The sequence below is a fragment of the Nylanderia fulva genome, unplaced genomic scaffold (assembly GCF_048542155.1).
Source record: "Nylanderia fulva isolate GAGA-0341 unplaced genomic scaffold, ASM4854215v1 Scaffold7, whole genome shotgun sequence".
NCBI lineage: Eukaryota > Metazoa > Arthropoda > Insecta > Hymenoptera > Formicidae > Nylanderia > Nylanderia fulva.
In genome coordinates, this window is record NW_028190807.1 from 2773775 (window position 1) to 2790429 (window position 16655).

Below are 16655 nucleotides of genomic sequence, written 5' to 3' on the forward strand. Positions count from 1 at the left end.
CACTATAAAATGAACAAAAATCGAATCTGCGTGTTGTTGCGTTACAAGAAAAGATCACGCTCGTAAAATTATACTCTTCCTTCTTATCAACGTCCGCCGTCAACGAGAGTCTTTTACCTCCACGGTGCCGGAAAAACCAAGGAAGATAGGGTGTATTAGGCGACGTATATAGTCACCATGGCGACCAACCAGAGGAGAGCCAAGGACCGGTGCTATAATGAAATCCTGGAAATCCCGCGGATGTGGAGGAGCGGGCAAGTAGGTAGATACGTACTCTCTATCGGGTCCACGGACCCCGATTTCCTTCGAGTAGAAAGCTTTCAGAAACCCGATCGGAGCTGGTCCGCCGCGAAATCCCGGGGAGAGCTCTTTCTTTTTTCTCCCTTTCATTCGGCGGGGTCGAGCCGCGTCTTCTCGGCCTCTTTATTGCCACGCGGCGACAGTTTTATGAAATCTCTTCTGGGGATATTCGGTCATTATCGCGAAATTCAATTAGAGATAGTTTAAACGGTTCAAGATCGCAATTAAGTGACCGACCGAAGGTCGTTCGCGCTCCATCGCAGCGTAAATCCCACTGGGTGGATTTATTATTAGTTTTGAAGCATTCGCGAGGATTCTTCGGAATATATGCGCTTGGAATGAATTACGCCCGTTCGCTCCAACAGAGTAAATTAATAGCGTTATTTATAGACAAAGGAGCGCCATGCGTCCGGGTACTTTATTACTGGAAAGGTTTTTGCGGATTGAAACAACTGAAGCCTTTGTACACGCCAACACACGTCGCAAGAAGCATCGGTATAAATTTCTGGTCAGGCGGGTGCAACGACCACGTCCTCGTAATCCTGTTGTACAATCCTAGCAATAGCTTCTCCTTAACAGGGACAAGAAAACCTGCTGGGACGTATGACCGGGCCGCCGCAGTGCGATCTATGAAATGTAATAGCGTCACACAAGCGGTATTAAATTTCAGGGGATTTCATTTGTCACCGGGGGTTGGCGACAAAACAGGTGGCGAGGGCGATGAACTGGGTCAGGTCACGGTGTCTCCTCGTCAATGACTCGGCAAATTTTTACGATAAAATTTTGACGATAATCCGTTTTGCTTAATCACTCCCACGGAAGCGTTATTTATGTTTAATACAAGGATTCGCATCTGACTCTCCGGTGAGGGTATCGGAATAATTGTTCGTCTTGATTTACACGATTTAAAAACCGTTGCACAAAAATGAGACTCTCGCGCGAAATGGGCCCCCCGTGGAAAATTGAATTTTATTTAACATCCGCAGGCGCAGTGTGGATCTCGCGGATTGCAATTGGAAAACTGCCAGATTGCATCTCTGTGAATGACTTGCCCTCAGGAATCGGTACAAACGCCATAGCGCTTCGAGTGCCAGATGTACCGAATCCCGAGCCACAAACCAATTGAATAAATATATTTAATCTCTGCTATGCATCGGCGAATGTTCTATGGATTGGAAAACATTGAACGCATTCGCGCAAATGACCGATAAATAATCAAAGATTTTTAGCACGACGAAAAAATCAACAGACGGGTGGTCCAGTTTTTCGACGGAAGCAATTTAGATTTGTTTGTATATTTTGCAGTAGAAATAATATCCTGAATTTTCTCGAGAGAAGAAAGAAAGAAAGAGAAAAACGGTATTTACAGTAATAATTTCTTAATAAAAGAATTACTGTTTATGCATTAATTTAAAAAAGTTCCAAATGATTTTAATAACATAATTTAAACAATTTTCATGAAGAGTCGCGTGAATGAAATATTATATGTATATACATATAAAATATATATATGTATGTGTGTCTGTATGAATATATATGCGACCAATTTTAATCATTAATAACAGAATTGAAAGATTAATCCTCGAAAAAATGTGAAGTAAAAATTGATGAAGAAATCTATTCCAGTGCCTTCTTTTTTCTTCCTGACAAAATCTGACTGTTCCCGATCGGTTTTCCAACAGTCTGAACGCATCGATCACGTGCACGTCTAATAGCAGCACGTGTTGGTGATTACGCTCGGGGGACTGTGGCCAGATCGGGTCTAGGTAATTGCCACCAGTCAACCCGTACCAGTTCCACCTCTTGAACCCAACGCTCCCCTTTCGGCCTTCCGATGCGTTCGAGCCCTCCGATGCACGCCGCATCCTCGCACGCGGCAACGTCGATGCTGCCAGTCCTGGTACCAACACGATTGATTGGTTAACATGTTTGGTTCACCTCCGCAGTTCAGCCTTGATTATCTATTCGCTCAACCCTGTCTCCGCAGCTTATCGAATCTCGCAAATCGTTTTCTCCTTCCACTCCGTTCGTCCTCCGCTATGCAACGTATTATTCGAATTACAGTATTAAGTCTTTTCCTTTTACAGCCTACATTTTTATCCCTCTTGCTAGTATGCCGCATCAGAGTGAAAGTCATGCATTTTACGTGCGCTCACGTAATTGAATTACCCTCCTTCCTCTAAATTTGTCGCCCACAAGCACTTGGAAAGCCATCTCTCTTTTACAATAGCCCAAGTCTCGGATTCTTCTCTCTTTGCGGCAATTTAATTTCCAGGCCAAATTCCGGATAATCGACTTTTCAATGCTACTCGCAGGAATTTTCAATCTGTATGTTGTTCTAACTTGCTATTGCATAGTTTCCTACTGATGGCATATTAATATCGCATTTTGCTGTCTCGCAAAAATAAATGCATTTGCACAGTGCATTTTTCTAACAAAGCTGAGTAATTGTATTTTTGCGACAGACATATCGATCGTAAAATATAACAAACTCGTAAGTTTAAATTATTTTTCGTTCAGTCTTTTGCATTATAGAAATGTCACATGTATGTGTTTATTTTTATACATTTCATAAAAAAATAATCGAATCTTTATAAGTTAATTGTCTGTATATATATATTAAGATACGTACAATACAAATACACGACTTAAATGACCTCGATCAGTTTAATCTTTTCTTGCCGACCTTCTGTTTTCCAGAACCTCAATAGGGACGCTGAAATACGTGGGTTTATTTCCCAAGAGGAATATGTGTGGTTTTTTTCGCAGTTTTCTCGCTGCTATTACCTCGACATAAGGGCGGTGCCGTCTCCAGTGGCCGAAAATTTCAAGATCAAAACTTTTACCGTAAACTTTGATGGGATATCTATTGAGGAGACACAAAACGTATTTCGCACAATCGTAAACCGATTCTTATGTAACACTTTTCCAAACTTTAAAACGGGATTTTGTTGCACACCGCGATATATTATAGTGAATATTTTTGCGATACTTTATATATATATATATATAGCTTTTGATAGACTATATTATTTTTGTATGACACAAACTGTAAAAAATGAAAACATATTTTTAATATTGTACAGAAAAAATATCACGTTTTTGAAAATTTTTGCTGATTGAAAATAGAAAAATTTTAAATAATTGATAATAATTTGACGGGATATAGGTCGACTTTATTTTTAATCGCCTCACGAATATTCTGATGTAGTATATCCGATATACAATCTTGCCGCAAAGAAAAGTTTCTTTGTCACTTGACGGGTAAAAACACTTTTAAAGCCACTTTAAAGTGTGACGGAAAATGATATACCAGGACGTGTCGATGTCTCGTCGAAAGAGAGGGAACGACGTCTCGATTCTTCCCCTATACGAGTCGCGCTTTTAGTGGTGTCGAAGAAGAGCAGCTTTGCTACCAACAGCGTATATACGGTATGCATGAACGACTATTGAAGTACGAGAGAGATATAATACTTACTACTTACGCGAACTTGCCTTGTGATCAGAGGGTTGTCTGGTGTCTCAAGAGCTTCTCCAACATCACATATATACCGTACGGATGCACCCTCGCGCGATTTGCCAAAAAGAAAAAAAACTCGTGCCCTCATGCATATGCATATATGTATGTGCATCATGGCACTCGCCACTGGCGAGTACATACATGTTGCGATATGAAAGAAACCACTGTAAACGACAAAACTCATATACATAGCGATGACATTTCGTATACAAAATTTTTGGAAACATGGAAATATAATTATTTTTTGATCAATGTTATTGTATAACTTGCATAGAAACGAGTTTATGTTCTCACAATATACTTAAAGTCACATTTGAAATACAATCGATAGACACCGTCATCGAAAATCTCATATGCGTACGAAATATTTTATTGCAAAAGAGACGCAAAATGCAAACGATTACTTGTGGCCGAGACGGTACGTATTTCATATGCTTATATCCGCTCGTAAAACCCTCGAAAACTAATTTGAAAAGTGTTCCAGGCTTTCTCAATGTTTCAATTTTTACGTAGCCCGTTTAAATATGTAATAAAAGCACGTATGTACTTTCACTTTAGTAACCCCTCCGAGTCGTAAATCCATAACGATCGTTATGCATCGCCCATCGCCGAAAGTACATCATCCTTAAATAGGGGGATGCCTGACTTCGATCCACCGTATAGCGGGCCCTACGTCCAGACGACGTCATTCGGCGAAAAGAGATACATACTCGAAATGTCTCATTCCGAGTCTAGAAAGCGCCGGTGGATTACCTTTACAAAATACGCGAAGATCCTGCGAGCTGCGCTGATCTCCTTCGCGAGGAACGTAGAAATAATTTTATACCCCGTTCTCTAAAAAAATAACGCAGGAAGCTATTATTTGACAAAAAAGTGCCTTCACCATAGTTCTAACGATTCTCTTTCGAGTTTCCTATGTTCGAGTTAGGCTATCTCGAAGGATACGAAATGTATTAAATATATATATATATATATATATATATATATATATATATATTCGTATCCTTTATACCTCTTTATATATATATAAAGAGAATGAGAGGGTGAAAACGAATAACACCCACGAGTTCTGAAAAGCCGATGAAGGGTGTCAAAATAGGAATTTTCAGAGAAGGCATCTTACGACCTCTGAATGTTCGTAGTGTTGCATGTTTCCAACCCGTAATACAAGAGAGAGCAAGAAGAAAATGCCGAGAGAAAAAGTGAGAAAGAGAGAATGAGGAGCCGGCCAAAATAGCGACAGCGAGATGGAGAGGAATTTCGCGAAATTTAAGCCTGCCGACATCCATCACTGCGCGCGACAGTCCTCCCGTCGCTTCAACGTCAACCCACGTCGCTCTTTTCGGCTTTGCCAGAGCGCGCCGAGTCGGTATATGCATGCATACGTGAAGCCGCAATAGCTGTAACGCGACGTAAAATCCGGCCGTTCGTCGCGCAACCGGAAAATCGTCGCGCGAAATGACGACGACAATGTCGTTCGATCTTACACAAAAAACGGTTTGGCCGACGTGATACGTTATTATTATCCCGAATTTGTATCGTACACCTGTATATCCAAAAAATAGTATCCTAAATTATTACATCACTTCGAAATAATAATTCCCGTTCTTCCAATTTTCTCACAACCATCTAACACTTTTAATAAATCAACGAAAATGAGCCGTAACTGTTTTTAAATAATTGAGAAAAGCGCATATTGCATTATATACTGTGTTGCATAAAACCTCGTGGAAAAAAGATACTTCCCATAAAGCCTATTATGTTCTTCTGCAAATATAACTACTGCGGGCAGATCAGTTGCGATTGCAACTGACAGTCAAATTACAAAAGCGTGTATTACATTTTACGCTGGCTTTCAACCTGATGCGCGCCGTCGGATTATACCAACGTAAATAATGGAAAATTGCAACACTCGGAGAAAAAAATGTATTTTATTGCGTGCCAGAGCCACACATGTGCGAAAGAGCTCAAAACGCGGGTATTCAGTATTTTTTTTCTGTTGCGCGAATGTACATTTTTGTTATAAATATTTCGGATTTAACACGCGTATCTTAGCTGCGTCAATTACAGACAAACAGGATTATTATCGCAGAATTCAATGAAAATTTAAGAGAGTTTGAAATATTTATAAACTTATAAAATATATCGATTAATGCAAAACTGTTTCGAAAAATAATTCAGTCATGTTTTAAATCTTGCTGATGTATACGTAATGTCATAAAATTGAAATAGAATGTTTCGAAAAAGAACAAAATCGAGGATACCAGCATCGTGCATTCAATCGCGTCACATACCTACACACACACTCCGTTGTTTTTGAGTAACCAAATCCACCAAGTAACCAAACTTTTGGCATCAGTGCTGCGGACAATTAACCTCGCTAAATTCAAAATTTACCAGTGCACATTCCGATCCGGTCAATTTGCATTTCAATATCGCATTCGAGATTCGATTCACCGCGACGACGTAAGAGGGACCGATATAATTTCACGGTGTAGCACAACGGTAATGTATAACAGCGCGATACTACAATAGCGTGCATGATAATTACTGTTTTAAGCGCGAGTTACTCCGTTGTAACGCGATCCCGCGATTTCGCACTTCCGTTCCTTCGTTACGATTCACCGTTTAAGAGTCATTATTCATCCTGGTGTCGTTTCTACCTCTCCGTGATACAGAGAAAGAGAGAGAGAGAGAGAGAGAGACTTTGTAGATAATTGTGTGATCGTCCAACCGACTGATTATCGTGCAGCGATTCGAGATAATCGTATATGCATTAATAATTAAATCCGCTCGTGCGCCGATTTTGCCGAGCCGTTATGCCGAGCAATTTGTTCGATCGGATACCTCGATGACCGAGCTGATGGCGGAGGCGCCGCAAGGTGGAAATGAAAATCGCAGACACGAAAACAGCCCGCTTTCCTATGCAGTGCGCAACGACTTTCGCGACTTTATATTTTCGCGGAGCGAAGTCGAGTTGCTGAATAAAAGTTATGGAGACGGTTCCTCGAATGAAATATGCGCCGTTGAATTGGATCAAGGGAAGATTGATGAGCTCGCGAACAATTACCGTGCTGAAACGTGCGTATCTTACAGCCACACGATACGAAACGAATCTCACAAGGAAACGGTCAAGAATGATGGTACTTTCTTAAGAAACGAAGATGAATTTCGATGTAAATCGAATCGTAAGAGAAAAATGCGTCGCGAAATGCCCAAGGGAATTATCATAGATCTTAGCAAGGATATTTACGGCACTTTCCATAATGGCGTTAAAATCAACGTTATTTCCATGCATAATCTCGTCTCTAAAATGAAGTTGATTACAATATCAAAGTATGGATTTTTTTATCAAATAAAAATAAAGTTGTATAACAATTTTCTAATCTCTTGAATAATCTCTATTTTTTTCAGGAAACATTTGCGAGCTTCAACGTGGAACCGCAGTTTGAAAAAGAAAATTATGAATAAAATGATCGACGGTTCTGTACTAGCCATATTTTGTACCGAGAACTGCGGCAAAAATAAAATAAATAAAGGTGGAAAAGCGACAAAACGCAAGCGCAAGAATCGTAAAAACGAATTAATGGATAACGTTATAATGAAATCAGGTCCAGTCAATAGGATTATTAACATACCGACCCAATCAAAAGATACGTTAAACGACAGAGAATTATATGTAGAAAATGATTTAGCACCACTGTCCTGTATGCCCGAAATTCTCGATTCGACAAAATGCTGTCATGACGATTACAATGCGCCAATTGATATTGATAACGCACAATATCCGGTATTGAATACGGGACATGCTCGTATCGGTGCGACGAGATACACCGCGAATCACTGCTGTTCAATTTTTAACGACAAGCGTCAAGAATATCACATCTGTGATCGAGAGGATTACAACACGGACTCCGATTTCAATGCGGAGATGCGAGCTGATTGGACCACCGAGTGCTTTCATCCCGAATGTATACACACCGGGGAATGTCGATGTTTCCATGACTCGAGCGAGTACTACCTCGACATAAATATGCAACACGACTGTTGCCCTCTGGCGTCGATGCGAACGGCAGGGGTGTTCAAAAATTCCGCTCTTCCGAAGAAGCATCAAAGGAAGAAGGCCGAGCGATGCGAGTCGACGAATGTCGCGACTGAATTCGCAAGGTATGGATATTCGCCAAATCGCGACGAAAGGAGAGAAAGCTTGACAAGCACTATCCGCAAGTGCTCAGCATCGAGGACGAGCGTGTTCGTCGAGCCTAGCGAAAGCGTCGATCTTCGCAATTCGCGTCTTGAGAAATGCGGACAGCGAACGACGTCGACGGCGACACTGGTATCGAGAAACGACGAACGTCCGGATAAATCCAATTCGCTGAAAGCCGTCGATACTCCATGGAAAACGAGGAGAGATGACCGCGTCAGGAGCCGCTGCGTTGTCGCGAAATCGTCGCATTCTGATTGCAGGAAGAAAGTAGGATCCGCTCGCGGAATGGATTCAGAGTGGAAACAAGGCACCATTGAGACTGACGTACAACAATTGGATTATAAATGGAAGAGGAAAATCGCGAGCGTAGATTGCGAAGAAAAACGTGATTCCAGGTGAGAGTCGATTTGAATGAGATATTACCACGCGATGAAGGAATTGTATTGCTTTTTTCTCTCTGACTGTCTCTCTGTTTCTTTCGCTATCTAACGCCGGTTACATCTAACAGATATTATAAGTTAGATGAGGCAATTCGTGTCCAATTGCGCGAAAGCGAGAAGATAAGAAAACGCGAGAGCCTCCAAATGGGCGAAGCAATGTTAGTGGCTTGATTTTGGCATCGCAGCACATTTCTGTTCCCGATAAAAAGAATCGAAATTTTTTTATATCTCGTTTCTCTCTGTACATATAAAGATAGTATAAGAGCAATATAAAAAAACAGCATAAAAATAATATAAAAACAGTATATATAAGAACCCTTACACTTACTTATTTCTACGTTATTTTTACATAATATTTTTCATATTTTAATTTTTTTTTTTTCACGCCGAACAATTTCCCGAAATTCAATCAAATATGTTCCCATTTGTTTGCAAGTTAAACTAACACGCCATAACACATCAAAATATTTTCAAAGCGTTAACAACAATCTTTCTCCGTTATAGATTTTATCCGTACTATTTACAAACTGTAGCAGACTGCCGCATTTTCCTTTTTCATGGATTTTTGTTGTCGATTTGGGATTGACTTTTCTTTCCCAAATAAAGAGAGAAACACGCACATGTTAGATCCGCGACACCCTGTATAATGCAGAACACGAGGGACGCTTTACATAGCTTAAAGTTTCGCAAATGTTTCGCAGGTCACAAACGAGGAGCGACAATACAAACGTCGACAGCAAACGTCGCGAGACGCGCGATTACTCTCTTTGGACGAGTTTACAGATGGGCAAGATTTGGTCGCAAGCACACAATGTCTGCAAGAACGTCGTAAAGCTCGCCGCGACAAGCATCGGCCGTGTTCTGAGAGACGCATCTAAATCGAAACGCTCGAGAAATCTCGTCGTCCAAGTGACTGACGCGAATCACGTCGAAAGCTCCGGCAAAATATGCGAAGAAATTCACGATAAAAATTTAACGCGCACGAAGAACGGAAAAGAACGCACGATCGGAAACGTTACGAACGAATGTCGCAACAATATGGGAGAATCGACGCGAGTCGTCGCATCTTCTGGTTACGAAATGCGAGAGCAAGTGCATTTTCGAAACGTCGAAAAAGAAGAGAATGAAAAATCTTGTGTATTTTACGAAGGTACGATTAATAGTGATCAATCCTTCGCGCATGTCTACCTGTTGCACCATCGCCATCGAAATTCATAGCTTATATTTAACAGTCAATATTCCGCTTTTTCTTTTTTACTTACAAAATATATGTAATATTTTTTTAAGAACGTATTGCTTTTTTTATGGAGACGACGCAACACAACGGAGCACTCGCTTTTTCCAAACAAATCGCTTTTCAATTTTGTCGGGTTATTGATTTTCCTTTCATCTTTTCATACCTGCATCCAAATATATGGGCTATAAATATTGCGCGATAACAAAAATGTATTTTCCTTTTTTATTTAGATAAACGCGAGAGCGAAAAAATGGTAGTAAAATTTTTAATTTTGCAAATAAATTTAAATGCCTGCAAAATTACATTACGCTCGTTGTAATACTTTTTATTTTATTATGTATAATGATTTAAATAATATTTTTTTTTTAATTTCTGAATTTACACATTGAAGAGAAAAAGAGGAAGAGAGAAAAAATATATTATTTATATTCAAATTTTACATTAGCCGTTGCACACGAAATTTGCATTTAGATACGTATGTAATATATTCAATATCTGTGTAATATTCAATATTATAAAATATTCCCTCGTTTCCGTTATATATTATATATAGTTATACATATATGTAAATACACAGAATATTACGGAAATAATAATTGCTCTTCTAGAACGCGAACGTGACAGGTATCGAGGCACCCTAGAATTTCTCCCACAAAATGAGACGTACGACCACGATGAGAATGCACATCCTCAATCTCGTTTGAGTGGATTCTTAACATATCTCGAGAACTCTGCGTATCCAGGAGTTCGCAACAGGGGCGGTAGCGATGACGGTCGTAATTCCACGGAGAGCACTGAAGATAAACAGAAATCCGTGCGGCGTATTTACGAAGAATCGCGATCCGTTAGATATCATCGGAATTGCACCTCGAAGAAGTGCGCGTGTTGCAACAGAATGCAAGAGTCGCGCGAGCGTCGCGTCGACGATCAAAATTCGCGGCACGCGGACGTCTGTCACGAACCGTCTGTAACCACTGATCGCCAGACGATTCGCGCAGATCACGTGTCGGATGTCTCTCGTAGTAATCCGCCGCATCGCAGTGAACCCCAATCGAGTGTATCCGTTCCGAGAGATAACAGACAGAGCAGAAAGACGTCTGAGCAAACGAAATCTCGCGAGAAAATGGAAGCGTACGAGAATGCCGAGTGTGCAGGCGGTGCGGAAACCGAAAAAGACTCGACGTCTGAGATTGCGGAGATCGCGCACGCAACGCGAGCACCCTCGACGGATCTGACGGTTCATTCCTCGCGAAACAACCCGGACGAACCGACGGCATCGACCTCCAAGTGGGAGAGTACGCTGTTCATCTCGCCGGGAGAATCACGAAAAAATCGTCCCGGCTCGAGATCGCCATTCTGCACGACGGCAATGAAATTCTGGAGGAAGCGACCGATTGTCAATAATAAAATCATCGCGCCATTTAAACGAAGTAGGGGCAGGAACAACGGAAGGAGAGAGCCATCGAGCGTTATTACTCACGATAGTGGAATGAAGATTACGCAAATAGAACCGTCTACTGTGCAAACTGCTCGAGAGGGTAATAAAAAGCGGACCAACGTAAACCTTCGTCTGCAAACACCCGACGCGATTGTTGCGAGGATTTTATCAGAATTCCTCGTCAGCGGCGAGACGAGAAAAAGAGTGTCGATGAGCATAACGTTAGAATCGAAGTCGGATCACGACGTTTCAGATAAGAAAGAGGTAGAAACGCAAACATCGTTCAATGACATCACTTTCGCGAGAACGGATGTGTTTCGCCTTCCAGGCGAATGGCCCCAAGCGCCGCTCGCACCCACGTCAAAAATCGTGCAATGTTTCGTCTGCGATAAACGAGATTGCTATGAAATAAAACGGTCGAATAACTCGATCACTTTAGAAGATGCATCAACCGCCGAATATCCAGAGACATCTGAATTAAACGATCATTTTGCGGAACGAAAAACAGATTTCGGAATGCCTCCATGATTTATGCCAAGAGAATTTTCTCAACAAAATATCTCTTGTAGATAAATATATTTATAGTCATAGAGTAAGTAATTTTTTAGAAAAGCAATCCGTGATATATATTAAAATCTGCGTTTGTCATATTTTCGGTATAAATCGAATTCAATGAATTTGAGATATCGAGAAAAGTTCATACAACTTCAGATTTTTTAAATTCTAGTATAACCTCGTATTTTTTCACGTGTGCTCATATTTTTCATATGTCTGTCCTTGGCGAAATGCACTGCCGAAAATGCATTCAATATATCAATGTGTGTGTGTGTCTGTGCGCACATGTTATCAAAATTGTCATCTAAATTGAAAATTTAATTATTAATAGTAACAGAAACAAATAAGTTAATTATGAATAACCTCACCTGAATATTACGAAGCTCAAATTCATATCAAAAATAATTTTCTTATTCGGCTTAAAGCGAAATTGCAATTTAGCGTATTCAATATTAACTATTGACATATTCAATTGAGTATAATCAATATTAGCAATATTAACGAGGTAACTATATTTCATATCATTAATATTATTGTACATAAATCGAATAAATATATTAAGCACCGCAAATATGGCAAATAAACGAAATGAAATCGTTGAGCCTGAAACAGATCGTATTAGACAAGCAGATTGTTTTTTTTATTGCAATATCCCAAATACAACTGACCAAAGTTTATCGAGGTTTGATCAATCAGAAAATCATAAACTTCTTCATGAGGTACTGGACGACTTAATGCACTCAACCGCGCAAATAATGCAGAACAAGCAAGTGGATTATATTCTAAAGGATTTAAATATCAACACGTGTACACCCGAAGACAAAGTTTCTAAATGCATCTCGTCAACATCGATTGGAAAAGACGCAAATGAACGTGGCGCAAAGATCGTTGATGTAATAAAGCAAAGAACGATCGACGCGATCGGGTCTAACGCGCGATTGCGCGAAGACTTCGATAAAGTGTGGCGCGAAAATCTCTCGAGAGTGGTAAAGGATTTTGTTCGCGACGTATCTCTTCGATATGCGAAATATGTGGATAACGCCGTTTCGGAGCGTGACTGCATTAGTACCGGGACTCAAAGCGATATCGTGAACGAGAAATTCAATTCGGAAACAAGCCTCGATGCTTTCACGAAGGCGTGCGAGGAGAGACGGCACGCGGATTTTATTCTCCAGGAGATTGCAAAAGTCTCTGACGCTTTGGCGAAGAAAGAGTGTCTCGCTTCCGCAGTCAGGAGCATGAGAACAGATTCGCGCTCGATGGCAGATAAGATGAGAGAGGAAATATTTGAGAAAGCGAAATCATTAACGTCTTCGATCGTTTACGCGAAAGAGAGATCGAGCATTGTAACGAAGAAGGCCATTACAACCACGATCGTAATACAGCGGAAGACCTTCGTGGATACGCAGGTATCAGTATCTTCGATTCACTTTGTCCAGAAATTGGAAGATCCTTCGGCATACTTGGATTCGGCGACAGACGAATCGCGCGACGATATAAGAGTTCAAGTAATTTTATCGATAGAAGAACCGAGTAAGGATGAAAGCGCGCATGAAGTATCGAGCTTATATCCGGAGAAACGTGATTTCCAGGATGTTGCAGTTGCAATTGCTACTACAAACGATGTGAAAAAGGAAGAAAATGAAAAAGAGGAAAAAAAAGAAAAAGAGGAAAAGGAAAAAAAGAAAAAAGAGGAAAAAGAAGAAAAAGAAAAAGAGAAAAAGGAAGAAGAGAAAAAAGAAGAAAAAGAAAAAGAGGAAAAAAAAGAAGAGAAAAAAGAAGAAAAAGAAAAAGAGGAAAAGGAAAAAAAGAAAGAAGAGGAAAAATTATCAAAGGAAATTTCTCTGATAGACGAAGATGTCTCTGCCGATTTACAGGATACTGCAGTTACAACTACTGTTGTCAAAAAAGAGGTAAAGAAAGAAAAAAAGGAGAAAAAAGAGGATGAAATTTTTGTACGAACAGTGCCAGACAAGGCTATTCCTATTGTTTCTCAGGATATTGCAGATACAGTACATACTGTTGCTAAAGATGATCGAAGAAAAGAAAAGAAAGAAAAGAAAAAAGAGATTGATATTCCTCTGGTAGACAAAGATGTCGTTGATAAGAAAAAAGCTGATAAGAAAAAAGTTGATGCCGTTGTTGATTCTTCAATTATAGATTCTATACAGAAACTGAGACAGGATAGTAAGCAGATTAAAGACTTTTGTTCAAAGAAAGAAGCTATATCCGTAATAAATGACATCATTGATTCCTTTATCGATACCCCACGAGTAGATCCGGAATGCATGAAAATAGTGAAAGATATTCTTCAAGAACTTGTATCTTTTAAATATAAAATGCCGAAATATCGTAGCATCGATGCATTGAGTTGTGAGTCTTCAAGGGCTCTCATCGAACGCAAGTATTTTATCACAAAAAAAGAGAAGGTACTGCAATGTAAGAAGATACAACCTGCCAAGGTTCTCAACGTCTCGACATGTACATTCCTCTCATTCACCTCGTCTGAGGTAACAAGGAGATCTTATTATGAAAAATCAGCAGCGAATATATGTCAAGATGATCGAAGCAGGTTACCGAGGATTTTACAGCCAATAAGATGTGACGGAGGTTTAACACCAAGTAACATCTATCTCGGGGAACCCAAATGCTGTGCTATTCGGACCGCATCGTACTTTAACCCACAGATTGCAGTTACACGGGATACTACTTTAAGCGACATTCTTTGCCCTTCTCACGCAATCGGATATCACGTCAGCTGTCGTTCGTTGATCGGTAGTAGAAATGCTTCTCTCCGAAATTGTAATATCAACTGCTGCGCGAAACGTAGAGCAATATTTGAAAACGCATTTGATACGATATGCGATTCGCGTTGTGCGAGTGGCACGAAATATTATTATCCGCGCTTAAATAATATCGACAATGTTCGAATAGGCTATTATCATTGCAACGATAACTGTCCAGTATGGAACAACAATCGACACTGTGAAAGGAGTCGATCATATCACTGGTGGACAAGGGAAAATTTATATTTTACACATCCATGGACACCGAGGTATTTACTACGATATAACTGATATTGATAATATTGACATAATATGACATTTAACTTGACTGAATAATTCAAGATCAATCGCGTCGGTAATATAAAATTTATGTACCGCGACCGCTTCATCGTTTATGTAATTTTTTACCACGATGAGATACTTGCAATGTAAGACAGGCTGCAATATTATGATGAAGGCTATGAAAAATTAAAATGGATAAACACACGACGTGTATGCTCTGTATCGCAATTCATATTAGTGACGCGCGTCAATTTTAATTATATATACTACGGACTAATTTTAGTTATTAACCCGCTCGCAAATGGCAAATAGAGTTTTGCGCCCTGTCGGACGCATGCATATTAATAATTAAAATTAATAACGCGCTAAATATAGTTACAATATACGCGTGACACTCGACACATTGATGTCGGACGACAAAACAATGTATCGTACGATATATTAACGCGGACAGAGAGTGATTATGCGAGTTTGCAGGAGCTTGTATTATGCATTGTGACAACTAATTTATAATATAGTTCCCTAATAATGACAAATTACTCGGAGAATTACAATTCGAAAAATAGTAAAATTTAGGAGAAATATTTGCGCAAGGAACCACAAAGAAACATAAGAACGGAAAAATTGCCAATTGCAAAAGACGCGACTCCGATTTTAGCGGCTCGATGGTTTCTTTTCGCTCGTAAAGTTACTTTGCGCTACAGCTTGGAAAGCATTTACGAGAAGAAATCGGCTTGTACGCGAAAAATCGTTGTGCAAAAAATACTAAACAATACCGAAAAGACCTTGCGGGCAACTTGAAGAGAACTTTGCATCCTGACGGGGACGTAACTGTTACCCTTAAGCGGCCATCGTGGTTGGCGATTGTGGCGGAAGAAGCCTCGCGAAAGTTCGCGAAGTACCTGCCGGATGCACCTGCCAGACCTCTAAAATCGACCGAGAAGCGGAAACTATATTTCACTCATCGGATATTATAGTACGTGCTTATAGAATAATTTTTTTTATCAAAAATAATTTCATAGTTTTTATTACAGTAAAAGAAACTGAAAGTGCGGCAAAATTTTCAATTTTCTTAGAAGTTTATGTGCTATTTAATGATTTCTATAAATTTTATTCTCACATATTCACAGATGTCATGCGGCATACGATCGACAATTAAAGGATTCATAATAAGGATTCATAAGCGAAAGCTTACCTCAGGAGAATCTCACGTCTTAAGCAGCCTTTGTGCTCGGAGAGTCCATCGAGACGAAAACTTCGTCGAAGTTCGTGGCAATCTGCTTGGTGAACTTCCTGGGTGACCGAAATAAGAGGGAGGGGGAGTCTAAACTAGTCTCTTCTCGACAACCGAGTACATCGTGATCCACACAGGCAGCATTAAGCTCATGTCTGCCGCTGGAATGAGCGTCCCGGTTGTGTATCGGGTAGCTTTATGTAATGGCAGGACTCAACGTCATTCTGGCGGATCTATCAGACAGGCGACGTCGGAAGATTTACTATTCAACTTCGACGTCTCGCACAGTGCGGAACTTCGCCTGCGGAAGGCAAAGGAAGCACGATAAACGGCTTCGACGAAAGGGCCCATCTTCCACGTTAAATATTCGAGAACGCTGGTGTCGACGAGGGACGCGGTTGCTGGAACGGAGTTGCTTCGTGGACGATGATAATGACAATGTGGAAGCTGAGAATTCGTGCTAGATCGCGCAATAAAATAAGAGCGAGGAAAGCTTAATAGCGCCACGCTTCGCCAAGGTACAATTACTCGGTAAGAGATTTTAGCGAAGAAAGATCGAAAGAGAGTGCGAAGGATCCCACGTAATGCCTCCCGACGTCTCTATCCGACGCCTTATCATGCTAAGTTGATTAAACACGGGTGACAACACGCTGTTC

General features: G+C 40.3%; 2 protein-coding genes across 2 annotated transcripts; both read left to right on the top strand.

The window, feature by feature from the left end:
* Window positions 1-6671: 6671 nt before the first annotated feature.
* LOC146720399 (uncharacterized) lies at window positions 6672-11670 on the top strand. The gene is made up of 5 exons (XM_085488518.1): window positions 6672-7156; window positions 7235-8422; window positions 8536-8625; window positions 9169-9617; window positions 10313-11670. The coding sequence occupies exons 1-5, from the start codon at window positions 6672-6674 to the stop codon at window positions 11668-11670; spliced, it is 3570 nt and encodes a 1189-aa protein (XP_085344644.1).
* Window positions 11671-12269: 599 nt separating this feature from the next.
* On the top strand, window positions 12270-14774 carry LOC146720400 (uncharacterized). The gene is made up of 2 exons (XM_085488519.1): window positions 12270-13322; window positions 13575-14774. The coding sequence occupies exons 1-2, from the start codon at window positions 12270-12272 to the stop codon at window positions 14772-14774; spliced, it is 2253 nt and encodes a 750-aa protein (XP_085344645.1).
* The last annotated feature ends 1881 nt before the right edge of the window (window positions 14775-16655 follow it).